Raw genomic sequence first — 27,900 nt, forward strand, 5'->3', positions numbered from 1 at the left:
ATCCTGAAAGATGATGCTGTGAAAGTGCTGCACTCAATATGCCAGCAAATTTGGAAAACTCAGCAGTGGCCACAGGACTGGAAAAGGTCCGTTTTCATTCCAATCCCAAAGAAAGGCAATGCCAAAGAATGCTCAAACTACCACACAATTGCACTCATCTCACACACTAGTAAAGTAATGCTCAAAATTCTCCAAGCCAGGCTTCAGCAATACGTGAACTGTGAACTTTCAGATGTTCAAGCTGGTTTTAGAAAAGGCAGAGGAACGAGATCAAATTGCCAACATCTGCTGGATCATGGAAAAAGCAAGAGAGTTCCAGAAAAACATCTATTTCTGCTTTATTGACTATGCCAAAGCCTTTGACTGTGTGGATCACAATAAACTTGAAAATTCTTCAAGAGATGGGAATACTAGACCACCTGACCTGCCTCTTGAGAAACCTATATGCAGGTCAGGAAGCAACAGTTAGAACTGGACATGGAAAAACAGACTGGTTCCAAATAGGAAAAGGAGTATGTCAAGGCTGTGTATTGTCACCCTGCTTATTTAACTTATATGCAGAGTACATCATGAGAAACGCTGGACTGGAAGAAACACAAGCTGGAATCAAGATTGCAGGGAGAAATATCAATAACCTCAGAGATGCAGATGACACCACCCTTATGGCAGAAAGTGAAGAAGAACTAAAGAGCCTCTTGATGAAAGGGAAAGAGGAGAGTGAAAAAGTTGGTAAATCTCAACATTCAGAAAATGAAGATCATGACATCTGGTTCCATCACTTCATGGCAAATAGATGGGGAAACAGTAGACACAGTGTCAGTCTTTATTTTTCTGGGCTCCAAAATCACTGCAGATGGTGATTGCAGCCATGAAATTAAAAGACAGTTACTCCTTGGAAGGAAAGTTATGACCAACCTATACAGCATATTAAAAACCAGAGAGATTACTTTGCCAACAAAGATTACTTTGTCCGTCTAGTCAAGGCTGTGGTTTTTCCAGTGGTCATGTATGGATGTAAGAGTTGGACTATAAAGAAGGCTGTGCACCAAAGAATTGATGCTTTTGAACTGTGGTGTTGGAGAAGACTCTTGAGAGTCCCTTGGACTGCAAGGAGATCCAACAAAGTCCATCCTAAAGGAGATCAGTCCTGGGTGTTCATTGGAGGGACTGATGCTGAAGCTGAAACTCCAGTACTTTGGCCACCTGATGCGAAGAGCTGACTCATTTGAAAAGATCCTGATGCTGGGAAAGATTGAGGGCAGTAGGAGAAGGGGACAACAGAGGATGAGATGGTTGGATCTCATCGGCATCACCGCCTCCATGGACATGGGTTTGGGTGGAGTCCAGCAGTTGGTGATGGACAGGGAGGCCTGGCATGCTGCGGTTCATGGGGTCACAAAGAGTCAGACACGACTGAGCAACTAAAGTGAACTGAGTCTGCATATAAGTTAAATAAACAGGGTGACGATATACAGCCTTGACGTACTCCTTTCCCAATTTTGAGCCAGTCTGTTGTTCCATATCTGGTTCTGTTGCTTCTTGACCTGCATACAGGTTTCTCAGGAGGCAGGTTAGGTGGTCTGGTATTCCCATCTCTTCAAGAATTTTCCATAGTTTGTTGTGCTGTACACAGTCTAAGGCTTTAGCGTAAAGAAGCAGAAATAGATGTTTTCAACTCCACAGATAGGTGAAACATACAGCATTAATCTTTCTGTGTCTGGTTTATTTCACTTAGTGTAATGTCCTCCAGGTTTACCCGCATTTGTTGCAATGACAGATTTTGTGGTGAAATAATATTCCAATGTGTGTGTGTGTGTGTGTGCGTATGAAATGTTCTTTCCCATTCATTCATCAGTGGACCCCTTCTGTTGTTTCCATGGTTGGCTATCGCGAATAATGCTGCAAAGAACCTGAGAATGCAGGGAGCCCTTTAACACACTGATTTCAATCTCTTTGGATATAGATACCAGGCGTGGGATTTCTGCATCATATGGTAGTTCTATTTTTAATTGTTTGAGGAACCCCCATACTGATTTCCATAGTGGCTGTAGCAATTTACATTTCCACCAACAGTGCACAAGGGTTCCCTTTTCTCCACAACCTCAACAATATTTATCTCTTGTCTTAGTGAGAATAGCCATCGTCATAGGTGTGAAATGCTATCTCATTGTGGTTTTGATTTGCATTTCCCTGCTGATTAGTAATGCTGAACACCTTTTCATGTACCTGTTGGCCATTTGTATTTCTTCCTTGGAAATATGTCTACTCAGGTCCCTTGCCCATTTTTTTCATCAGGTTGCTTCTTTGCTATTAAGTTGATTGAGTTCCTTACATATTTTGGATGTTAACCCCTTATCAGATAAATGGTTGGCGAATATTTTCTCCCATTTCATAGATTATTTTCATTTTGTTGATTCCTTTACTGTGAAACTGAACAGATATTTTCATAATGTTGCTTTTACCTATAGTTTGCAGGCTCGTGTGGTAGTCACCATTCTTCCGTGAAGCAGGTATTAGCATGTCTGTTGTATATGCCCAGCCCACGGTCGTTAAATGTGTGAGTACCAACAGGGATCCAGCTCTCTAATCTTATGCTTCAGCCAGAGTGAGTCAGACACAGAGGCTTTCTTAACCCACTCCGGCCAGAGATGGGTAGGAAGACATTCTCAGGCAGGACACAGTGACGAGGGTCTCCCTGGACTGTCACAGCCTGATTGGGCCTCCAAAGCTCTCAGCAACCTGGGCAAAAGTGGCTCTTCCCATACTGCCATCTCCGCAGCCCCTAGCCCTCCCTGGCCCCACCCTCAGGCAGGCAACCAGGCTGGTGCTGAGCGAAGGACCCAGGGACGCTCCTCCTCAAGTTCCCTGAGCTCTCCTGGCTCCCGTGTCAGTCTGATGCCTGGGCCCAGCAAGAGTGTCCTTAGAGGGCCAGGAAGCAGAAGAAACAGGAAGATCTGGGCTCCAGGCCAGGCCCTGCTGTAGTACTGAATCTCTTCCATAGACGTCTTTTCCTCCTCCAATCCTAATTCCATCATTCAGGCTCCTGTCCTGGTTTCTGCAGGGTATGGCACTAATTCAGCGGAAACTAAACTCTCCTCTTGGTTGCAGTGAACGTTTGCCCATCCTTCCATCCTAGCACCTGTCTCTCTGCCTTGTTGGGAGTTTTTCTTTTCCCTTCCAGACTGTGAGCTCCTGGAAGCAGAGTCCAGGGCATGCAGTAGGTGCTCAGCAAATGCTTGCTGAACAGATTCTTCTTGGCCCCTGTTCTGGTGCTTCAGATTCTTGTTTCAATTTGCCAACTGTATGGAGACTGACTTCTCAGGCCCTCCGCTGTCCCTCATCTATAAAACAGAACCTGTGAGGAGGCGTGAAAGCAATCTTTAGATGGATGGCAGACTTATCAACTGCTTTTGGCGTTAGGAAGGGTTAATTCCAGGTCCTGTCATTAGGTGTGTGACCAAGGACAATCCCTGGACTTCTCTGGGCTTCTCAACTTGCACTGTATAGTCATCTTCCACTTGGACTATGCAGGGAGTCCTGGCTCGCCACCCTCACTCACGTGATCTTCTCAAGACTCAAAGGTTCATGTAAGCTTCTTGTTTAAAACCCTTGACTGGGTCTCCATTCCTTCAGCTCCAGTTCCCCATTTCTGACCTTTGACAACACACTCCTCAATCTGGTCCTGACTTATTGTCGGGGCTTAACCCTGTCACCTTATCACACCTTCTCTGCTTTGGTTGCACTGATTCTAATATTTCAAGGAACTACCACGCTCTTTCATGTCTTCTTTTCACTTGCCTGGAATTCTCTTAGTCTGGAATACTTTTTGTATCTTCCGCAAATTCTACTTCAAGATTCAGCTCAAATGACTCTTCTTTTGTGAAGTTGTTTCTGATGGCATCCCTTCTGGGGATTAAAGCACTTCTTTTTATAGAATTGTATTCCATTTTGACTAATTTCTCATGACCAGTGTAGGTCTCAGACTCTTATACTAGTGGCAGGGCTTGACTGCTCACAGGGGAACCCAAGAGGAAGGGGCTGGAGGGGTGGAGGAAAGAAGAAGTGGAGGCTGGAGGCTTTCGGGAGACAGCGATAGCACAGGAAGATGGTGAGACATTTCCTGATCCCGGGCAACCAAGTGTAAGATCAAAGGGGATGGGGAGAGCACGTGTGGGCACAGACCCACTGTCCCGTCCCCAGGCAAACCCCCATTCTAGATGTCTTGAGACAGGAAGTCCCTTGCATTATAGTTCAGTTCTCATTAGCAAGGTCACCCTCTTGCTAGCTAGGCTTCTGCCGTCTCTGTCCAACAACTGCTCACATCTGAGGTTGTCAGTGTGTATTTCTGGGGGTGGCCAAGGACCTCCTAACCTGCCAGCCTCGTCACAGCACTGACGCAGGTTCTCAGCATCCAAGGGCATCACTGAGAACAGCACAACTGCTCAGAAAAACACCAGAGGTAAAAAGGACTTCCCCTTGTGCGTGATGTGTGGGTTCAAATGTACACATTTAGCTTCTAAGAGCAAAGACAAGACTTCACTGGGGGATGGGAGATGGGCTAAGTGTGGCCAATAAGCCCACAGCCATTCACTGTCAAAATCTCACATGCTCTCCCAGAAAGTCCGAGGGAGAGCTAGGGTGCTGCTTTCTCCTCTGGAACAGAGTTAACAATCCATGGGGCCAGCTGCTTACAGGCTTGGGTGCCAGTGGTGGCTACGTCCTTACTCCGTGAAAAGACCTTGGGCAAGTTACTTTGCAAAGCTCGTGGCTTCATATATCAAGAGGGGCCCTTCCAACTCAGCATCACGTTATCCTTGGACTATTTCTTTTAGATCCAGTAGCATATTCTTTTCTGGTTTCTCAAAGTATAGAACAAGGGCGAAGGCAGAGAGAGAAGAGGAGAATGTAAGGCGGGTTCCATGAATTCTCACGTTTCCACTGCCACCGCACGCTCAGCCCCAGGGAAGACCCAATTCACACAGGGGCTGGAGGCATGGAGGAAACGAGAGGTGGAGGGTGGAGGCTTTGGGGAGACAGTGGTGACAGAGGAAGACGGTGGGTGTGGCACTTCCAGGCCAGGTCTCTTAGGTAAACGAGAGAGTTGGGGAGGGAGAGCTGGCGGGTAGAAGGAAGATTGGGCACCCCTCCCAGGCTGGGTCAGGTCCTCTGAATGGAACTGACACCCATGTTCAGAGGTGGAATGCGGGGAGTCCTTGGGCCCCAGTCAGGAATGGGGGAGGCAAGGAGTCACCAAGCCCCACCTTGAGGTGCCAGGGGAGCCACCAGAGCGCAGAGATCGGGACACTGCGGACTCCCACCTGCACGAGGCACCATGTGGTGATGGGGGGCTCAGCGCGAGGGCAGCCAAGGCTGCACCTGGGAGGGGCCCTGGTGGCAGCGGAGGCGGGAGTTACAGCACCGTGGCTGGGCTTGGGTATCTGCAGGATTTTCAGTCGGGAAGCTTTGCAGCCACCGAGGGAGCCAGCACACCAGCTCTTGCCTCCCTCTCCTCCCTCCAGCTGTGGCACCTCTGAGGCAGGGTCCCTCTTCCTGTGCCCTGGGGCCTCTGCCCATGTGGGTCTTCCCTATCCCACCTTTTCGAGTTCATCCTGCCCAGCCTTTTAGCTCAGGGCAGCTTTCATCTCCCTCTGATGCTCTCTCTGAAGCCCACCCAGGGTTTCTTGCCCCAACATGTTCTCTATCCCTTCCTGGCTCCCAATAATAACTGGCTTCATTGTCAGTTGTTTTATTTGAACCCCTCACTGAACAAGCTCGCTAAGGACTGGAATAGACCCTTATTCCCTTCTGTACGCTCAGCTCTGGGAATTGCCTGGCCCATAGGAAGGGCTGTTAACCCCGCTGGGTGAAGAGTGGGCTGTTGGAGAGGCAGGGCTCCACTTCCGGTTCCACCTTAGGGAGAATATGGTATCTGTACCCTCCCGCACTTGACAGCCCTTGAAGTTATCTGGTGATGGCTATCAAATTCCACCCTCAAGAGCATTCCAGACATAATAATCCAGTGCCTTCCACACTGTCTCCAGGGCCCCGGCTTCCCATCCCCTCTTCACTGTGCTCTCTCCTCTGACGGCTCCAGAATTTGTCAGGATCCCTTTATGAATAAGGCAACCAGACTGGGACAAATGCTTTCACTCATCCAAAATTTATAGAAACTGGGCAGTAGCTATCACTGCAATAGAAATCAGTAGCTAAGCCAGAAATGGGATCCAGGTTTTCCCATCCCTAAATTAGCCACACAGCACCTTACTAATGTTAGCACTGGATTCGTAACCTGAACTGGGTCAATTTTGCACCTGTCTGCTCAGTCTCCTGCCCTGACAGCCCTCACCTCAGTGTGAGACAAAGCCAGAGCTATAGCAAGGCCAGCAGTAGGTCCTGCCGGGAGTCAGGGCAGCAGCTAGTGGAGGAAAGGAGGGGAGAGAACAGATGAGGAAAAAAGTGGCCCCTCAGAACAGACTGATTCATTTAACAAGATTTTTTTTTTGAGAACCTAGCTTCCTGGAGCTTATATTTTAGCAGACAAGAAGGACAAAGTAAAGACATATATTACAAAGCATATATTAAAAGGTGATCAGCTTCTTACCCCAGGGGTTCTTACCACTGATGAGCAGATTACAACTTTAAATACAGTGGTCACATCCATGGAATTCTCCAGATCAAAATACTGGAGTGGGTAGCCTTTCCCTTCTGCAGGGAATCTTCCCAACCAGGAATTGAACCCAGGTCTGCTGCATTGCAGGTGAATTCTTTACCAGCTGAGCCACAATGGAAGCCCAAGAATACTGGAGTGGGTAGCCTTTCCCTTCTCTGGTGCATCTTCCCAACCCAGGAATTGAATCGGGGTCACATGCATTGCAGGTGGATTCTTTACCAACTGAGCTATCAGGGAAGCCCTGGCCTAACTAAAGAAGATGCAGAACAAGACCTGGAGGACAGAGGGAGTTGGAGGAGTGGCACTGACACGGGGCAAACAGGGGGACACAAAGCTGGTTTTATTTCCTACATCCTACAAACCACACTGTATGACACAGCTCTAGCTTGTTAAGAATTAGAAATTAAACAGAATAATGACTGTTGGCTATTTTAACTAAACCTGTACATATACAGATCTGTACACATATACAGGCACATAGATACATACATTTGATCTCAGGGTGATAGGATAAAACGGCTTTTGAAGCTGGCTTTTGAAGATTTCACGACCCACTGCTTAAGGCAAAGGAGGGATGACTTCGCAAGAGATGGCAGGAATCATGAGTACCATGTCCCATGGCCTATTTTCTTATTCATGAGGAGAGGTTTTCTGGAAACATGTTAACACTCTGGGTACAAACTTTGTAACTAGTAGCATATGCAATACACATAGAAAGTCAGCACACAGTGGATTAGTAATAATGAAATCTAATGAATAAACAGATAAGTGATATATTTAAATGATACATGGCTATATATGGCCCTTATCAGTATATGTTAAAAAGCAAGCTTCAGTACTACAGAGGGAGAAAATATTTATCAAATTTATAATTTTCACTTCCATTTAAATGTTTCCAGGGTCCACTGTTAATAGTGTCTACATACTCACATTAGTAACTGCTCTTTGAAATGCATCCACTGTGACTGGGATCTACTGGCCTGCATCTCTTTTCTGGGATTAGATAGGTACCTTCATAAATAATATTTGGTGACAGCAAAGGCAAAGGAAAAAAAATGGTCAATAAGTTGCTATCTCTGGGGAAGATGGTATACTGAGTCCTTTATCTCCCTTCTGCCTTTCTTTCTCTCCTTTCCTAAAGGAGGTTCATATAGATACATCTTTCCACTGCCCCTCAAATCATTTCATTACCTTTTCTGATGTTCAAATGTGGGTCCAGTCTGGTCACCAAATGGAAAAACTGCCGAGAGGATCAATAATGAGCCACTCACATATGGTATGCACTAATAAAAATTTAATATCATAAAACAAATCAGAAAACAGCAAAAACATCTTTTTTAACCATTCACAATTAAAGTGGAAAGAGACAAAAATTATAAGGCAGCCATCCGTGGAATGATTTCATGTTTACAAAGGATCCAGAAAAAGGGGACATTTAAAATCACCATTTAGGCTACCAAACCAGGGGGACTGCAGTGTTAGCCCATGAGATTTCTCACTTAGTAGAAGATGCTATGAGAAAACAGATCAAAGTCAACCTCCTTGTGTTAGGCTGAGCATATCTAGAAAATTCCTAATGCCTGTCGAGCCCTTTCATGCAAGTCATACATTTCCCTCAGGTCTTCTCAGGTGAATCTAGATGTCTCAGGTACAAAGGGGCTACATGACTGGTTTTAATTTCATAGCATCTCAAACAGTGCTCTTTGGGTAATGTGGACCATTCTGTGTTGAGCAAAAAATCCTGTAATGCAAGGAGGGTACCCCTGTGGAACACTATTAGAGGGTTCTCACCTTGCCCTACAGCAGTTCTGGATAAATCTGGTCATTCTCAGTCTCCCATGGGGCTCAGGGGCCCCAAAGGCAGGAACATGCTTTGGGGGCTTGTGCTGTTGACATACACACAGTTCCCATGTTCAGTACCTGGCTACCACGTATCTGAGGGGCTGGCATGTCCTCCTAGTTCTAATCCTTGAAAAAGAGGAAAAACCAGGCAGTGACACTTAAAAGCAGGCCAGTAAAAAACACCATTACATTTTCTTCTTTCTACGAAGAACTGACCACTCAAAACAGCCACCTCTCTCATTTTTCTAATGATTCAAAATATAGGAACAGATTTGGCTGTTTTGAATAGGGAAATAAAAAGGTGAAGAGGGAAAGGGACAACACAGAGCCTCTGGTGGTGTTTCAACACTCTGCACTCCAGGGCAGAATTCACCTGAAGAACTGAAATCTGGCAACAGCGCGCACAGGAAAGCCATCATACCTGGAAGATGGCTGCTTTGGGGATATGGCAACTGACAAAAGCAATTCACTGGCGAACAAATGAAGGGAATGGATGAGTATAATTTTCACCTTAATTCGCCATTTAAGACAGCACTCAACATCTGAAGAGTCTATCCGTACCGAGGAAAGGGAGTCAAACTGTAATTAAGATTAACTTTGGTTATGAAGAAGGAAGGACAGTGCTTTTCATCATCAATTGCATCTCTTTGGTAGCCAATAATTCCATCTGTAATCACAGCAGCGACTGAAGTATTGCCAAGGTTTCCAAACGCGTGAGAGCATTAAGGCGTCCACATCTAAGGAGGCAGTTTTCAACAAGAGGAAAATGGAGCTGAAATGTGCCCGTAAGTGACCATCAGTGTGGCCTCTCCTGGGACACTGCCCACATAAGTTCTCCCCCGCCCCCCACAAATGAAGGAGGCCCCTGCCACGCCGCTCAGTACCCTGCTGCCTGGAGATGCGTTAGAGCCCTGTAAGATTAGTATGGCTATTTCTGCCTGCTGACCAGGAGGGAAATGAGTGGTTCCTGGGGTAGCAGTTTTAAAATCTTGGACAGCCCACAGCTCTTGAGAGCTGATAGGCCTTGAAAGGTTTGCTTGTTAATGTGGGGTCCAGAGGCGACAACCAATTTGGAGGTGAGTTCTGCCCTTGCCAGAGTTCAAGGCCCTACCCGGCAAGATATTCTAGCCCAACTTTTACGTGTGATGGCAAGGCACTGCAGGAAGAGGCTTTGGCCAGCAGAACAAATTTCAGATCATTGCACAACAATATGATAGAAAAGTGCCACTATTCAAACCAGACCAGACACTAAAATGAGCTATTTATTTAACAAAGTACATTTCCAGGGAGAATCAAGGCAACCATGTCATTTTGAAGGACTGGGTGAAACCCCATGACTCTCTGAAGTCCCAGCTGTTAGCAGGAAAGTCACCTAGACTTTCCTGCTGCACCTTCTGTTGGTTTTTATGCTGTTCTCAACGGTTCCCAGCCACTATCCAAAACCAGATCCTGTTTATGCTACTTTGGTCTAGCCAGCAGAGGGCTCACGAGTTCTCTTTCCACAGCTGCTGACCCAGTGACACATCTAGGAAGAAATACAGAAATCCTGGGCATGCTGGTCTATGCATTATACAAAATGTTTCAAAAACTCCTAAATCCAATGCCCTGACAAAAATAGTCTTGGTTCCCACTTTATGAAATGTTTTGAAATGGTACAGAAAATCAAAATAAATTAACAATATAATATTATACACTTATTTGATAACACAAGGTTTACAGGGATTTTTGGCAAATATGGGCAAATTATCCTAGTTTGCTTACTATTTTTAATATCTCAATTGTTTAAATTACCAGAATATCAGTGATTGTATCATCTCACATACGAGGAAGTTGACATTTTAAGGGCTTAACAAAGCTGCAATTGACACAAAGGTAACTTCATTGAAAGGAACAGAGGACAGAAACAATATTATCTGTATCATCACAGTTCCAAGAAGAGGCTGTCCTGATGAGAACTTAACTCACACAAATATTAGCATCACCACCAGCAGTAAGCAGCAAATTGTAGGGAGGAAGGGCTAGAGGGAAAAGTTAGGAATAAAATACAGAAAAGATGAAGAGACAAAAGACATGATTTTAATAAGCTTTAAATCAACAGGCAAACACCTCCCATTTGTGATATATCTTGACTTTCTTCCGTGCTACAGGTGCTTGCGTGATGCTGACCTGGCAGTCCCGAAGGGGCACTGAGTATTTTGCCAGAGGGACTGCTGGTCTACCAAGATAAATACTTAAGAGACAAAAAAAGGACAAGTAGGTTTGGGAGATCTTTCTTCTAAAAAGGTTACTACAAAGATGTCAGTAACTGTTCAAATTCACTTAAAATTTAACACCCCTTAATTTCCAAAGATACTTTGGGATCTGACTGTTCTTAGAACAGTCAGAAGGGAAGCCTAGGTTGGTCTGAACCTACTAGAACTTGGCTCCTCTATACAAACGAGGACTTGAAAAGAAATGTTTTATAAAACGCGTCACCTCTTTAAAGCTAGTCCACCTCTGCTGCCCCACCTGATGGAAGGCAGGCTCTCTGTCAAGAGGCGCATGCTCAAGGGGGTGTTTCAGTCCCCCAGATGTCCCCACTTCACCGGATCTCTCAAGTGTAAAGTCAGTTTTCAATGTGTCTTGCCATCATTTTCTCGACTCTAGCCCCAGATGAACTACTTATCTTTAGCATCTAACACAATGGGCATCATGACCTTCATTCAAGGCAAGTGGCATGGATGCTAAAGCACCAGTCGTACACGGTGAGAACCATGTTAAAAAATCAATGGATACAGTGGCAGAGCCTCTAAACTAAGAGATTTAGCTTAATTACAGAATACTGTACTTTCATAATTATTTCATTATGAGTAGGAAGTTCTCCACTTTTCCTTAAAACTAAATTCCATCTTCCCTGAGAATAGGGTTAAGGGAAACACCAAAACTCAGAATGCCAAGGGCCCTTGAAAAGACAACACAACGGAATGTCTGTATCCTTCGCAGTGTGCTGTTTCTACTTGAAAGCTTTCCATTACTCCAGGTTTTCTTCTCACCTCCCTCTGGACTCTTTAGGAATACAGGTGGAGATGGGCAAGGCGAGACGAGAGGCTGAGGAAGTGAGTGTCTGTCATGTGCCGGCTGTTCTCACTGAATGGCGAACGGCCGTGGACCGAGGCTGGACCCTCACCAGTTAATGCTGATGTCCTATTGACAGAACGAGGGGGATGAGGCAACCCAGAACCAGGGCTGCCACCTCCAGGCGGCTGAGGCCTCTCCCTCCAGCGGGGTCGGGTTTGTGGCTGTGCCCCATTCCGCCCACCTCAGGGAGGACATGAACTGTGGCCACATAAAGAAAGGTCCCGGCAGAGAAAAGCATGGCCACTCCAGTGGCATTGACCTCTGAAAGGGCTTCTTTACTGCTCTGTGAAGAGAGAGAGAGAGAGAGAAGAAAATTAAGTCAAGTAACATGCAGAGTCAGAAAGAATAATAATAAAAAAAGCACCCAATATTCATAACTGGTGTGATTTGGGAAGTGGGGACACCTTGAGATCAGAACAATTTTGTTATTTATGGGAAGCTTCCAAATAAGGGTTTAAGACTACCGGCCATGTGTGCATGCGTGCTCAGTCGCTTTAGTCAAGTCCGACTCTTTGTGACGCTATGGACTGTAGCCTGCCAGGTTCCTCTGTCCATGGGTTTCTTCAGACAAGAATATTGGAATGGATTGCCAAGCCCTCCTCCAGAGGAATCTTCCCAACCCAAGGACCGAACCTGCATCTCCTGAATTGCAGGCGGATTCTTTACCCACTGAGCCACTTGGGATTACTTTTACAAACAAACTTCAAGATTATTAAGATGGAATCAACAGCATTAATGCAGATATCAAATTTCATACATTCATTTGTTCTACCAATATTAACAAACCTCCCATATGCACCAGGCTCTGGGCCAGGGCCTGAGATACAGTGATAACTGAAATGTAGTACCTGCCCTCACAGAGCCTAGAAATATCTCAAAAGCTAATCTTTACACAATTAATTTCCATCTTTTTTTAAAATTAAAAATGTGGCCCTAGAGACTAAGACAAGTAACTGAAAATTTAAGAACATGCCATAAACGTAACCTGTAACTCTGTGCCTCCAAAATTATCATATCTTTTTGCCAAAAGTTCTAGAAACGTACATTGATCAGTGAAGTGATAAACAGGATAATATTTAAAAGGGAACTATGTATTATTACTCATTGACTAAAAGAAGATAGAGCTCTTCAGGTGAACAATGAGGTGTTAGCAATCCAGATCAGCTAAGCCTTGACTGACAGGAACTTAACCATTCTTTAACCATTTCATTTCTCATGTTCCTTTCAATGCAAGCTTTTCTATATCAAATACGAACTGAATAACACTCAAAAGAATCAGTGATCTTCAGAGAGTGTGGGGAAAGCCCTAAGTTGCTTTGGTTCTAAGATTTTCCTCTGTCGCCTGCCAATTGATATTTAAGTAAAACGGGAAGGGTTGTTGGTAAGAACTGCAGCCTAGTGGACAGAATAATAAGGCACGGGAAGGTCTAACTGGAGCAACAGAGTAGAATGCCTGGGGTCTGATGTGACAAACGACACACGCCACTTCAGGACTGGAGGTACGATCAGTGTAACAACGAAGACCTGGGGACTTGCTATGAGAGCCGGGAGCAGAAGAATCCGAGTCTGAGCTGAATGCAGAGATCTCTGCTCATCCGCTGCTGCTCTTAAAGCTGCCGCAAGCTTGTTACTCACACTTCCTGTGCTCACTGAAACATTACATCCATACTGTTGTGACTTATTACGTACCAGTTAAATATAACCAGCATGTCTGATGAGCTTTAAATTGGATTATTTTAAAGATCACGTATTTGTGCAAATATTTTTGGAACTGATGGGAAAGAAGTTTTTTAATTAAATGAATAAGAAAATGTTCTAAATTTATGCAGAGGATTGACTTAGAATTAAGATGTACACTTTGTACAGTACAGGCTTCTAAGTTGAATTTTCTTTTTAGCTTGAGGCAGTAATTTAATTGAAAACTCAACATAAGAGACCATAAGTTTTGGTAATCACAGGGAGTTAGACACTTGTCCGGGTAACCTTGAGTCAGACTCACCTTACTTAGTCCTAAGTAAGTCACCATGGACATGACTGGTGCTGCCAGTGCGAAGACGAGTAAGTGCTTTCTGATGCGATTCCGCTCGAGGCCCGCATGCATTAAGAAGGAAACTAACCCAAAAGCAGCTGGTGCCTGGAAAAGAAAAACCATCCCTTATTAGTCTAGAAATCTGGATTGCTTCTACGTGATGAAGTACATGTCGTCTGACTAAATTCTTATCATACAAGAAAACCAAGTATAACCAACACTAAGTCTGGGCTCTGCCTTTTAAGAATTAATGTTCTAAGCTAGAAAATGTCCCATTTGTGTGTGTGTGAGTCTATGTGAATTAGTTAAGTATAAGAAAGGAAAAATATTTATGAACAAAAATTACCATGAAATACAGAAATCTGTAGAGGACTTAACAGTTTGTGTATATGCCATAAAAAAATAAAATCTCTTCAACTTACAAGTTTAAGAAAATGGTAGCAAAAGACCCAGTTTTAAACAGATTTATTAAATTCTCTAAGGTGAACAGCAGTTAAGAAAATAACCACAAAAACATTTGCATTCCAGAAAAACACAAAGACCAAAGAGAAAATTTTAATTACAGGTGCAGTCCATAACAAATCTTACACCAAAATTTTGCTTACCTTATGTAGCATTATTGCCACAAACACAATTAACTGGACACTAGTTTGTGAAGTAGAAGCTGCTGCTCCCAAAGCAACACCGTCAGCTGAATTTGGAAAAAATGAAACATAAAACACTATAAATAACAACTATAATAGTGTGGTGGGTGCGTGTGTGGGCTTCAGAGTTAGATAGAGCTGGACGAGGCTCTGAGAAGGTTACTTAAGCTTTCTGAACCTTAGCCTTCTCATTTCTAAAATGGGTTCAATAAAGTACATATTCTCAAGGTTTTCATGAGGTAACATGTGAGGAGCTTAGCACAGGTGCTATTTGATATTTAATATGCCAGTTATTGTTGCTATTGTTGAAAAAGTATGACATTCAAAAATCTACTGACTAATCAGTTAAACTGCAATAATAGAAAAAGCAAGAAATTTCAAAGGAGGCATCTCTGCATCTTGCAGGTGAAAAAACAAAGACACCACGACTCGGCATAGATGATTTGTATGTAATGAGTAAGCACTGGCTGAATGGGTGAATCTTCTGTTAGAAAAGCGCATCACCATGAAGCCCAGGTAACAGGTCACCTTGCACGTGCTTCTGTCACTTACAGACCCCTACAGCTGGGACTGGCTGTGGTTATGGTTCAAAGGTGCTCCCAGTCAGCACGGCTGAGACTTCTGACGCCCTACAGCCCACCCCTGCCTCAACTGGCATTCTGGGTAGATAACAGGCACAGGGCTATTCAGTACAGAAGTGTGCGAGATGAGGTCCTAGGGAAAAGGTCAGCAAACCTCTCTTAAAGGGCCAGATAGGAAATATTTTAGCCTTTGTGCGCCATTTGGTCTCTTGCAACTACTCAACTCTACCATTGTTGTGTGAAAGTAGCCACAGATTATACGTAAACAAGTGGCCATGGCTGTATTCACTTATGGACACGGAGATTTGAATTTCATGTAATTTTCATGTGCCATGAATTATTCTTTTTCATCTGATAAGAAATATAAAAACCATCCTTAGCTTACAATCCCCTGACACTGCGTACACTGGGGTTCATACTTCTGTTGGAGGACTTCATTAAACAACCCCTTCTCCAAAAGGTCAGCCCAAGAGTATTTCCTGTGGATGGTGCCTGTGTGACAGAAAAAGGGGTCCCCTGCCATCTGAACCCACCTGCAGCATGGACGACCAGACCCAGCGTGGTGGTGATTTTGGAATTGCTGGGCCTTGCTGTTTCTGGATCTGAAGTAAAAAATAGGCAAGTCAGCCGTGAAGCAACGGGAAACAGAAGCTAGTAGGACATTCACCTGGAGGTGGAAGAATTCTTTGAAAGCTGTTTTAAGTAGACTATTATTATCTTCCCTACTATTGTCTTTTTCCTTTTGCTTCAAACACTTAGAAATTTCTCCTGTCCTGAAGAGACGGGCAGATGGGAACTCTTCATTTGACCCAGCCTTCCCTGAACGGGCAAGAGGTCACCCTAGCTGCCTCACACCCCTTGCCACTCCAGCTCTCCAAGGAGCCTGCTCTGCGGCCTCTGGCCACTTCTCTCTAGACCAGTCTCATTGTCATTGCCTCCCCCTGCCCCTTCCTCAGCCTCCTGCAACTTTATCTTTATTCCAACATCAAAACGTCTGTTACATTTGCCTTTCTCCATTTTACTGCCACCATCCTAACCTAAATTTTCATCAACCCAAACAACCCCTTCTCCAACCCCTAAACTAGCAGTAGATCTGGATGTCTCCTCTTACTCTCATCTCTCCCTAACCAAATTCATCTGACACATCCTTGTCAGAATCATCTTCCTAACTCACCACTCTTTTGAGGGGTCAGTTAACACATTAAGAATCTGCTACTTTTCAAATTCAATCCAAACTGCTCTATTAAGTAGGTTCTTGAGCTCTACATCAACTGATACATTGTATTTCTCACTGTCCAGTCCAGTTAAACCAATTTCTTAACACCCTGTCCAACGTTTTGCCATATTTGCCTTATCATCTGTACTTAGGCTCTCTTGTTCTCTCTCCACACCACACACAGACATTTCCTTTCCTGGAACCATTTAAGAGTATACTGCACTTTATACTACTCGTTAACTCTTTATCCTTAGATCCTTCAGTGTGTATTTCTAATGGAAAAGGATATTTTCTTACATAATCACAGTAAAGTTATCAAATTCAGTAAATACCACTGAGATTTTTTTCTACTCGCTTGCATATTTCACTTATGTCAATTGCCCAAGAATGACTTTCAGAACATTCTTCCTTTCCCAAGAAGAATCCAGTCTAAGACTGCATGTTATACTTAGCTGTAACTATCTCTTTGCTGCTGCTGCTGCTAAGTCGCTTCAGTCGTGTCCGACTCTGTGCGACCCCATAGACGGCAGCCCACTAGGCTCCTCTGTCCCTGGGATTCTCCAGGCAAGAATACTGGAGTGGGTTGCCATTTCCTTCTCCAATGCATGAAAGTGAAAAGTGAAAGTGAAGTCGCTCAGTCATGCCCAACTCTTAGCGACCCCATGGACTGAAGCCTACCAGGCTCCTCCGTCCATGGGATTTTCCAGGCAGGAGTACTGGAGTGGGGTGCCATTGCCTTCTCCAACTATCTCTTTAGTCTCCTTTAATCTGAAACATTTTCTCTGCCTTTGACTTCTGTGACATTGATATCTCTGAAGACTACATTCCCCTCCCTGCACCTTTGTTTTTTAACAGAGTGGTCCTTACTTTTGGATCTGTCTGATGTGTCCTTAGAAAAAGCATTCTTGGATGGAATACTACATAGGTGACGCTTCTCAGACTATCACATCCAGACGCAGAGGACGTACACCTGCTGCTCACTGGTGGTGTGAATTTCGGACTACATCTTGGACACTGTAAACGTTATCTTGTGGATACTATGGATTCTATTACATTCCTCCAAAGAATGTTGATTTCTTTTTTGCTTTGCTTTAAAGTAACTTGATTTGGCTCAAACTGCAAATTCTGTCTTCTGGGCAGCTGCCTAAGTCTCAGTTTAGTTCTTTCGTCCTTAGTGGACCTGCCTGGAGCCTGCCCAAGAAAGCATGGTTCAGGGCTTAGCCACAGACTTGGCTACTTTATACACAGAATTTAGGGCTGACTTCCTCTGTCTGTCTCCTTCCTAAGATTCTCCTCTCACTCTGCAGTGACTGTAGTTACCTTGAACTCTGTCCTCTTTAGGCCAGAAAGACTCTTCTATCAGTTGGCTACCCCATAGGCACTGACTGCTAAAAGGAGAAACAGGAACTAAAAGCTGTAAAAATCAGTTCCCAGTGTAGACTCCCTTCCATAATTTGCCTCGTTCAGGTGATTCTCTAGTGTCTTCAGACAGTGGGTTTTCAAAACTCTGTCTAAAGTTTATAGTCACCTGCAGGGAGGTTGATCTAAAAGGAACTTTCTGTACACACTGAAGCAGAATACCAGTGACATTAATATTGATCATCTGATCAAGGTATTGTCTGATTTCTTCATTTAGTTACTTTTTCCCCCTTTGCAACTAATAAGCAAATCAAAACATATCCCCTAGATCTAACATTTATTGACGATTCTGGCCTGAGCCAATTTTTACTAGAAAGGTTGCAAAAATGTCCAATTCCAACCGCTTTCATGTTTACCAGTATTTAGCGTTCTGCTGGAAGCAAATGTCCTCCCCTCTTTTATTTTTCTCTCGTGTGGATGTGGGCATTGACTCCCATTTTTTTTTTAATGGTTTATGCTTTATTGCTGTTCTTAATCATCTCAGAGGACAAACTGTCTGAGATCTGGCCAATGGAAGCCCCTTCAAGCTGGTTCCTATATCCTGTGACGATCCCATCTTTTTTCTTCATATATATTTTGAGCACTAGATATTTCAAGCTCATTTTATCCTTACCCTGCCTCATCCTAGAATCAGTCCTTTCTTTGAAGAGCCCTGATATGCTCATTGCCAGTGGGGTGTCTTAACTTCTAGGCCCTCTCTACACACACAGCTATGACTTACACCCATGTATATGTAAACACACATGTATATATGTACACATACACATACAAGTTTTCGAAATCATGATTCCAATAGTCCCAGTTCCAATCCACCCCTGCAGGGGTTCTTTCTTGCTTTCCCTCATTCCCTGTTTGCATGTCCCTTCTTCCTCAGTGAGGATTCTGGTTTCACCAACAGCAGCACAGCTACTCATTTATTCAACCTTGTAACATATCTGAAATAGTTTCAGAATGCTTTTTTGCCCACACCATTAGAAAAGACAAAGCCTACTAAAAAGAGTTCAGTATTGTTTATACTTCTTGCCCAACTCTACCCACTACTAAAGGTATATCACCAAATAACTACATTCATGACTTACTTGAATTTATTCTTTTTAAATCCCTTTCAGTGTGATTGTGTTATTCATTTGATGTATAGTTCATCTGTTTCAGCTGGCTCCCCGACCCTTGTTGACTTCATTTTATATTTTGAATATGGAAAACATTAACATATTTCCAAAAGTTAAAAGTGTATCGAAAAGGCATGCCTAGGGAAGTGTCATGCCCTCTCTTAAAACCCTTCTACCCTATTCCACAACTGCCCTCACTCCTACAAGTAATCAACTTTGGTTTCTAGCTGATCCTTATGTTTCTTTTTTGTAAAGATAAGCAAATATATACATGTTTCCTTGTTTCTCCTTCTTTCTTACACAAATATATGACAGATGGTAATTTATTTTTTTTCCCCCTCACTTAACATATTTCCTGGAAATTTCTCCCTGTTGGTTGACAGAGACTGGATTCCTTATTTTATTTCATTGCTACAGAGAACTCAATTACACAGACACACAACACTTCACTCAGTCTGTGTGACTGGACACTGAAGTGGTTTTACAATGACAAACAATGCCGCATTGAGTACTGTGCACATGCATCTTCACACTGGAGCTGAATTATCAGAGCAGATTCCTAGAAGTGGGATTTCTGGCTTGAAAGGTAAACTCCCCTCCACAGGGACTGTACCACTAGGAACATCCACAGCAACAGATGAGAGTGCCTATATCATCACAGCTTTGCCAATAGAATAAATATATGTTTTCAAGGTTTTGAATTTGTGACTGTCTGACAGGTGAGAAATGGCATCTCAGTGGAACTTTGATTTGCATTCTTCTTATTTTAAATGCAGGGGACATCTTTTCATGTATTTAAAAACTATTTTTACATCTTTTCATAAACTATTTGTTCACGTCTTTTGCCAGCTTTTCCACAGTTTTTTTTTCTTTTTTGTAGATCAAGGATTGTTAATCTGGGGTCTAATAGGAGAACACAGGGAGAATGATGCAGGGGGTGTTTGTGATCTTAAATTGAAAAAAAGTGCATTTTTATTTTTACTAACCTTTAACTGAACTTTAGCATCTCCTTTTGTCATAAATATAGACAATAATCCACAAATAATATTAGCACTACCTTTACCAATAGAATTCAGATAATTTTATATTATTTTACAGTCATCCTAAGATACCTTCTTATTATCACTTTCACTCATCACTACTTTAAACTAAGGGCTTATAGAAGTACTGCTTACAGAATGCAGATGACACCACTCTTATGGCAGAAAGTGAGGAGGAACTAAAGAGTCTCTTGATGAAAGTCAAAGAGGAGAGTGAAAAAGCTGGCTTAAAACTCAACATTCAAAAAACTAAGATCATGGCATCTGGTCCCATCACTTCATGACAAATAGATGAGGAAACAATGAAAACCATGACAGACTTTATTTTCTTGGGCTCCAAAATCACTGCAGATGGTGACTGCAGCCATGAAATTAAAAGATGCTTGCTCCTTAGAAGAAAAGCTATGACAAACCTAAATAGCATATTAAAAAGCAGAGATGTTACTTTGCCAACAAAGGTCTGTCTAGTCAAAGCTATAATTTTTCCCGTAGTAATGTATGGTTGTCAGAGTTGGACTATAGAGAAGGCTGAGCATGGAAGAATTAATGCTTTTGAACTGTGAGAAGACTCTTGAGAGTCCCTTGGACTGCAAGGAGATCAAATCAGTCAATCCTAAAAGAAATCAGTCCTGAATATTCATTGGAAGGACTGATGCTGAAGCTGAAGCTCCAGTACTTTGGCCACCTTATGTGAAGAACTGACTCATTGGAAAAGTCCCTGAAGCTGGGAAAGATCGAAGGCAGGAGGAGGAGATGACAGAGGATAAGATGTTTGGATGGCATCACTGATCAAAGGACATGAGTTTGAGCAAGCTCCAGGAGTTGGTGATGGACAGGGAAGCCTGGCGTGCTGCAGTCCATGGGGTCACAAAAGAGTCGGACACGAATGAGCTACTGAACTCAACTTCGAAGTTCTGACACACTGCTTGATTCACAGTCTTCCTGTCTGTAAATGCTCACGTGATGGAGCTGCGTAGCTATGAGACAACTCTGTACCTAACAGTCATTTAGCCACCAAACAGTAGAAGTCATGGGATCTCTCACTGAGGACCAAGATATCTATGTTTTCTAGTAGTTTCTATCTGTAAAATTCTCTATTTGAAAAGAAATATCTATAGATTCTCATGTCTATTATAACCCTTTTAAATTTATTTGTATCACAATGGTATCAAAGGTGCATCATGGCTCAGAATCCTTTTTAATATAAACCATATCAAAGATGTTGATTTAACCAAAGATGAATTCATTGATCTCAAGACAAAAAAGTTACTATGACTGGAATTGATTTTAAAAGTCTTGGAGAATTCTAGTTGTCCTTGAAAGAAGTTTATCTTTCTAGGAAAGCAAGCTACAAATGTGTTTAAGTGTATCAGTAATAAAGTATCTTTGTGAATCAGGCTTTTATACACTGCTGCTGCTAAGTCACTTCAGTCATGTCCGACTCTGTGCGACCCCATAGACGGCAGCCCACCAGGCTCCCCTGTCTCTGGGATTCTCCAGGCAAGAACACTGGAGTGGCTTGCCATTTCCTTCTCCAATGCATGAAAGTGAAAAGGGAAAGGGAAGTCGCTCAGTCGTGTCTGACTCTTCGCGACCCCATGGACTGCAGCCCACCAGGCTCCTCTGTCCATGTAATAACCATCACAACAAAAACCCAAATCAACTGGATGTTCAACTTGACAATCTGTTGCCTGTTAAAGCCCATCTCAGAATTTAATGTTCTTAGTCAAGCTATTCAACAATAGCTATTATACTAATGTCCTAAACAATTAAATTTAACTCTAACTTGCTTATAATTTAAATATATTATATCATTATTTAATACATTGATAAAGAAGACATCCTTTATCACAAACTTGTTTTTAATGTTTTAGTAACTATATTTCAATAAAATTGATTTTCTCTGTAGTCCTATGAACTATGTTTTATGCATTTAAAAACATTATTTATCCCAATGAAAGGTCCACAGGCTTTAGACTGCTTAAAGGCTCCATGGCAGAAAAAGGGTTAAGAACTTCTGCCCTAGACCTCCATCAAATGAAACAGCTTTAAGATAATTGGTAGTAACCCAATAAACACTCTCTTGTGCCACATGTCACAACCCACTAGCTTCCTCAAATGAACAACATGTTCACCAGAACCTAAGACAAGAGTTTTAGTACTAAATATGGCCATTGATACATACTGAATCATTCAATCATTTATGATCACCTAAAATGCAAATTTTTTGGACTTCCCAGAAAACCTTGGGGCCACTTACCGTCAGTAGAATGCACATGGGAGCTGCCAATCTGGTCCACCAACAACATGAAAACAAAGCCCAGTACGAGGGAAACGCCGATGTAGGCATGCAGCTGTGTGTGGTCATGGCTGTGCTCATGTTCATGGGCAACCGGTATTACCGCTACTTTGTCTGATGCAATCACGTTCTGTGTTTGACTCGCTTGGTGGTGCTTCCCTAGAGCAGAATGAACCATAAAGAGATAACATGTTTATTCCCTTAAAGCATCTTATGTAGAGGCTTCTGTTCTTTTGTACTTTGAGCTCTACAGATTTTCCTGCAAAGACATTCACTTCCTATATTGTAATCTAGCAAGTCATAAACTCCCTTAAAGTTCATGATGAAAAAATTCCCAAAGCTCTTCTGCTTTTGGCAGGCAGAGTTTTAAACTGCCTATTATTCTCAAAACCTAGGAACTGGAAGCAAATCACCATGCAAGAAAGCAGTCATTTTCCCAAGGGATATCATCTTCCAATCCCCCCTTCTGTCTATAGAGATTCACACCAGTCTCACCAGAAACCACGGAAAGATTTATTCTGATGAAAACAGGCAAATGAAGAACAATAACAATGAAAACAATTCATCTGTTTTTATACTTCAGTTCAGTTCAGTTGCCCAGTCATGTCCGACTCTGCGACCCCGTGAATCGCAGCACGCTAGGCGTCCCTGTCCATCACCAACTCCCGGAGTTCACCCAAACTCACGTCCATCGAGTCAGTGATGCCATCCAGCCATCTCATCCTCTATCATCCCCTTCTCCTCCTGCCCCCAATCCCTCCCAGCATCAGAGTCTTTTCCAATGAGTCCACTCTTAGGTTGATACAAAAATTGCAAATAAAGAGCAAACTGAGTATAAAACGCTTTAGCTTTAAAAAATATCAGGGGACAATCACCCGTTAGAAACCAAAGGGCAGAGCAGTTTAAACGAGACATTTCCTTCAGTATAAATTCAGTTCTAAAAATACAATTGTTGGGATACTCTGAATTACAGGAAATGACACCTGGCTAGGCAATATTACTACTACTAGTTTATACTCAAATATCTGACACTCAAAGCATGAACACTTCAAGAATTCTTATCTTTGTTGGTTTTATAAATACAGGCCAAAATACTAAACATATTTATCACTTATAATTAGATTAAGCATTTAACCTTTGACTAAAGAAATCACAGAAGCCTGCTGTAGTTTTTAGACCCTGCCTTAATTCTTTAAAGGAGAAGGCAATGGCACCCCATTCCAGTACTCTTGCCTGGAAAATCCCTTGGACAGAGGAGCCTGGTGGGCTGCAGTCCATGGGGTCCTGAAGAGTCAGACACGACTGAGCAACTTCACTTTCACTTTCATGCATTGGAGAAGGAAATGGCAAGCCACTCCAGTGTTCTTGCCTGGAGAATCCCAGGGATGGGGGAGACTGGTGGGCTGCCCGTCTATGGGGTCGCACAGAGTCGGACACGACTGAAGTGACTTGACTTAGCTTAGCTAATTCTTTAAAAGTCATTACTGAGAAGCACAAACCATCTTAAGATAACAAAAATACATTTTTCTAATTCTTTAAAGATTTTTTGTTTACATAGCTTTTTCTTTTAACCTTTTTAAAAAATGTAAAATATACATTACATAAAATTTACTTATCATTTTAACCATTTTTAATCATATGATTCTGTGGCTTTAAGTAGACACATTGTTCTACAACCATTATCCATCTCCAGAACTTTTTCATATTCCCAAAGTAATTTTTTAGCCTTAAGATTTTTTTCTGAATAGTGATTTCATTGTTTGCTTTTTTTTTTAATTTGCTTTTAAATGTCTCAATCTTTTTTTAAAGCACACTTTATTGAGGTGTGTGAATTTATTTAATTCACAAATGTAAAAACTCTAGTTAAACTACCACCAAGTTCAAGTTTTGGAACAGTACTCAAAAATACCAGAACAGTTCTCCTGTGCTTCCCTGGAGTCAATATGTCAGTCCTGGTCCCAAGCAAGTGCTGAATGTGCTTTTTGTCCCCTGAGTTTTCCCTGTTCTAGGATTTCATATAAATGGAGTCCTGCAATATGTATTCTTTTGCATAAGGATTCTTTTGATCAGCAGAATATTTGGGATTTATCTGAGCTCTGCATGTATCTGTAGTTTGGTCCTCCTTTTTGCCGAATAATGCCCCACTGTAGAGACACAGCACAACTTATTTACCCATTCAGCTACTGATGGACATTTAGGTAATTTCCAACACTGGTCCATTATAAAGTCGCTACGAGCATTCAGGTACAAGTCTTTCTCTTTTTTAAGAAATGTATTTGTATTATTTTTAGGCTGCGCTGGGTCTTCACTGCTGCAAGTGGGCCTTCTCTAGTAGCAGCAAGCAGGGGTCACTCTCTAGCTGTGGTGCAGGGGCTTCTCTTGTTGTGGATCAAGGTACCCGGGCCTCAGTAGTTATGGTGCACGGGCTCTAGAGCGTGGGCTCAGTAGCTATGGCATACGGGCTTAACTGCCCTGCAGCATGTGGCATCTTCCCAGACCAGGGATCAAACCCATGTCCCTTGCATTGGCAGGTGGATGCTTAACCAATGGACCACCAGAGAAGTCCAGATAGAAATCTTTCTGTGGATGCAAATTTTCTCTTCCCTTGGGTAAATACCTAGGATCAGAACTTTTGGGTATATGTATGTTTATAAAAGAAAATGGGCTTCCCAGGTGGTGCTAGTGGTAAAGAGCCCACCTGCCAATGCAGGAGACATAAGAGACATGGGTTTGATCCCTGGTTCGGGAAGATCCCCTGGAGGAGGAAATGGCAGCCCATTCCAGTATTCTTTCCTGGAAAATTCCACGGACAGAGAACCCTGGCAGGCTACAGTCCATAGGGTCACAGAGTCAGACACGACTGAAGTGACTAAACATAACAACATAAGATAAAACTCTCAAATTGTTTTCCAAAGTGGTTGTACCAGTTTACATATCCAATAGCAATGTCTGAAAGTACTAGTTGCTCCATACCACTGTCAACATTTGATACTATGAGGTTTTAAATTTTTAACCATTTTTACATAGGTGATCATGTCATCTGCAAATAGATAGTTTTACTTCTTGCCAATCTTTGTGCCTTATCTTTCTGTTTCTGGCCTTACTGCAAACTAGCATCTGGCTAGGACTCCAAGTACAATGTTAAGTACAAGTGGTGGAGAGGAGACAGCCTTGTTTTGTTTTTATCTGATGTTGCTGTATGACTCTTTGCGACTTTACAGTGGTTACAACACAAAAAATTTCCTTCTCTTTGTCCCTCCCTTGTGCTCCTCTTAAATGCCAGTCACAAGCCCAACTTACTAAATTTATCCCAAGATCCAGTGAGTTGCCACATTCAGTTTGGAAGCACTGCTGGAGGTAGAGAGAGACTTTCAGATGAAGAAATAGATGATTTTGGAATAAGAGGCATTTCCTGGAAATTAGAAGCCTACACTGCAGTGATCAATTAAAGAGAATCGAACTCTAGACAGGTCTAGGAGGAAAAGGTGGGCAGACAGAGTATGCCCACGCTGTTCTTCACACAAGCAAAATTATTGTTAGCAATAAGGATTTTAAGCCAGAGAACTGACTGAAAGCTCAGAGATGAAAAATAATTAAGTTTATGAGAGAAGCAGTCTAAGAATTTTGATTGGTAGTGTTGGACAATTAAACTGTGGCCTCATGGTAACACAAGGGTGTTTGGTTTGTGAAAAATCAACGAACTATTATACACTGCCAAATAATTAGCATGGCCTTGAGAAAGAAAAATAAATAAAGTAACACACTTGACTTTCTCTAAAGACAAGGCAATTTTTGGTATGCTTCCATTTTAATATACAAAACCAATTCTTCATATGTATAAATGTAAAGAAACTACACATGTGAAGTAAGTCATAGAATTTTGGTACCTACAATTTTCAATACTACTTAGAAAGATGCTATTGGAAAGGGTTGAATGATTACCTTTTTAAAAGGTCCCCACTAAATATTTAACAAAATGAGCTCTCATCTCTGCCTTTGTTTAGTCTCTGCAGTTCATGAATCCATGGGCCTTCCATGCTGCTTCTCCTGGATAACAGCCTGTCTTTCAAGACTCAGCCTGTAAGTTCCTTCCTCCTTGACATTTTCTGTGTCCTCTTCTGCTCACGCATATCCAGCAGACTGGTGTGTGTCAACCATAAGTTTTATATCACTATATTACAATTCAGACAGCAGCAAACTACAGGACAAGGGTTCATGTCTAGTTTTGTAAATAAAATTTGCACTGGAATGCAGCCATGCTCATTTGTTCACAGATTGTCTATAGCTGCTCTCATGCTATGACAGCAGAGCTGAGTAACTGCAACAGAAACCATATGGCCCACAAAGCCTAAAATATTTACTATTTGGCCCTTTTAGAAAAAGTTTGCCAAAAAAAAAAAAAAAAGAAAAAGTTTGCCAACCCCTGCTGTCACTGACTGTTAATTTATTCATTTTCCATCGGCTGTGAATTCTTGAAGGCAGAAGCTATACTGTAGATCTATGAACTCTAACAATCAATATAAGGCCATAAATTGAGTATATACTCAACAAATAGATTTTGAAGGCAAAAAAAAAAAGGCCTTCACACTTCTGTAATTTTTTAATGTGACATTTCATTTCGAAAGTTAGGCAATTAATTCCTTCCAATGCAAAAAGACTTTTTTAAATGGAAATAAAATACAATCTTTTAGTCTTATACTTTAGAATGGCTTCCCTGGTGGCTCAGATGGTAAAGAATCTGCCTGCAATGCAGGAGGTACAGGTTTGAACCCTGGGTTGCCCTTGAAGAAAGAAATGGCTACCCACTCCAGTATTCTTGCCTGGAAAATTCCATGGACAGAGAAGCCTGGTGGGCGACATACAGTCCATGGGGTCGCAAAGAATCGGACGTGATTGAGAAACTTTCACTTTCAAGATAATTGTGCACATGCTTCTTTATAAATCCAGACTTAATAGGTAACAGATGTATGTGCTAAAGTAGGTGAAAGGTTATGCTAAAGTGAGCTGAGGTACAAAGGTGGGTTAACACCTCATTAAAGGGTGTTAGTCATACTATTATTTGTGAACAGTTGTATAATAATTTTTAAAGGCAATTACTTTTGGGGTATCCATAGCTCTGAAACTAAATGTCAAGCCAATTACAACTTTCAAAGGATGATCAACATTATTTCCCTTCACTGTTGTTTAGGCGCTAAGACGTGTCTGACTCTTTGCAACCCTTGGACTGCAACATGCCAGGCTTTCCTGTCCTCACTATCTCCTGGAGTTTGTTAAAGTTCATGTGCATTGAGTCAGTGATGCCATCTAACCACCTCATCTTCCACCGCCCTCTTCTCCTTTTGCCTTCAGTCTTTCCCATCATCAGGGTCTTTTCCAATAAGTCGGTTCTTCGCATCAGGTGGCCAAAGTACTGGAGCTTCAACTTTAGTTATCAGTCTTTCCAATGAATATTCAGGGTTGATTTCCTTTAGGCCTGACTGGTTTGATCTCCCTGCAGTCCAAGGGACTCTCAAGAGTCTTCTCCAGCACCACAATTCAAAAGCATCAATTCTTTGGCACTCAGCCTTTTTTATGGTCCAACTTTCACATCCCTTAATAATAAGGTACACCTATATCAGAATTTTTCAATTTAGATGAGTATAAGAACCTTCTATATCTTATCCTAACAACGCTTTCTTTATCTAAATCATTTTGGAACTCTTGGCATAGCCTTCGGAGTCAAGTTTATGAGCCACAATAAAACTCCTACTTTCTAATATACCAGCTTCTGATCTAAAATAATACTGAATAAATGGGTCAGCTATGTTATTAAACAGATTGGCGTTGAATAAACTGTATTTCTCCAAACCTAAACTGCTTTCAAGGAAAACTCTGCTGCCACTGATGATTTTCATCTCATACTCTGGAAGTAAATTAAAGAAAGAGTTCTAACAT

General features: G+C 42.3%; 2 protein-coding genes across 2 annotated transcripts in view; both read right to left on the bottom strand.

The window, feature by feature from the left end:
- PLEKHD1 (pleckstrin homology domain containing, family D (with coiled-coil domains) member 1) overlaps positions 1-5,334 on the bottom strand; it is a 43,955-nt gene extending 38,621 nt beyond the window's left edge. The window contains exons 1-2 of the mRNA XM_010846819.1: positions 5,262-5,334; positions 4,322-4,438 (exon numbers count right to left, since the gene is read on the bottom strand). Coding sequence (XP_010845121.1) covers positions 4,322-4,438; positions 5,262-5,334 — 190 coding nt within the window. The remainder of the gene's footprint in view (positions 1-4,321; positions 4,439-5,261) is intronic.
- A 2,610-nt stretch (positions 5,335-7,944) lies between these two features.
- SLC39A9 (solute carrier family 39, member 9) overlaps positions 7,945-27,900 on the bottom strand; it is a 50,023-nt gene continuing 30,067 nt past the window's right edge. Inside the window, exons 3-7 of the mRNA XM_010846693.1 lie at positions 21,928-22,125; positions 15,417-15,485; positions 14,264-14,349; positions 13,629-13,763; positions 7,945-11,912 (exon numbers count right to left, since the gene is read on the bottom strand). Coding sequence (XP_010844995.1) covers positions 11,682-11,912; positions 13,629-13,763; positions 14,264-14,349; positions 15,417-15,485; positions 21,928-22,125 — 719 coding nt within the window. The 3' untranslated portion in view covers positions 7,945-11,681. The remainder of the gene's footprint in view (positions 11,913-13,628; positions 13,764-14,263; positions 14,350-15,416; positions 15,486-21,927; positions 22,126-27,900) is intronic.

Source organism: Bison bison, unplaced genomic scaffold (genome assembly GCF_000754665.1).
Source record: "Bison bison bison isolate TAMUID 2011002044 unplaced genomic scaffold, Bison_UMD1.0 scf7180017864239, whole genome shotgun sequence".
NCBI classification, from domain to species: Eukaryota; Metazoa; Chordata; class Mammalia; order Artiodactyla; family Bovidae; genus Bison; species Bison bison.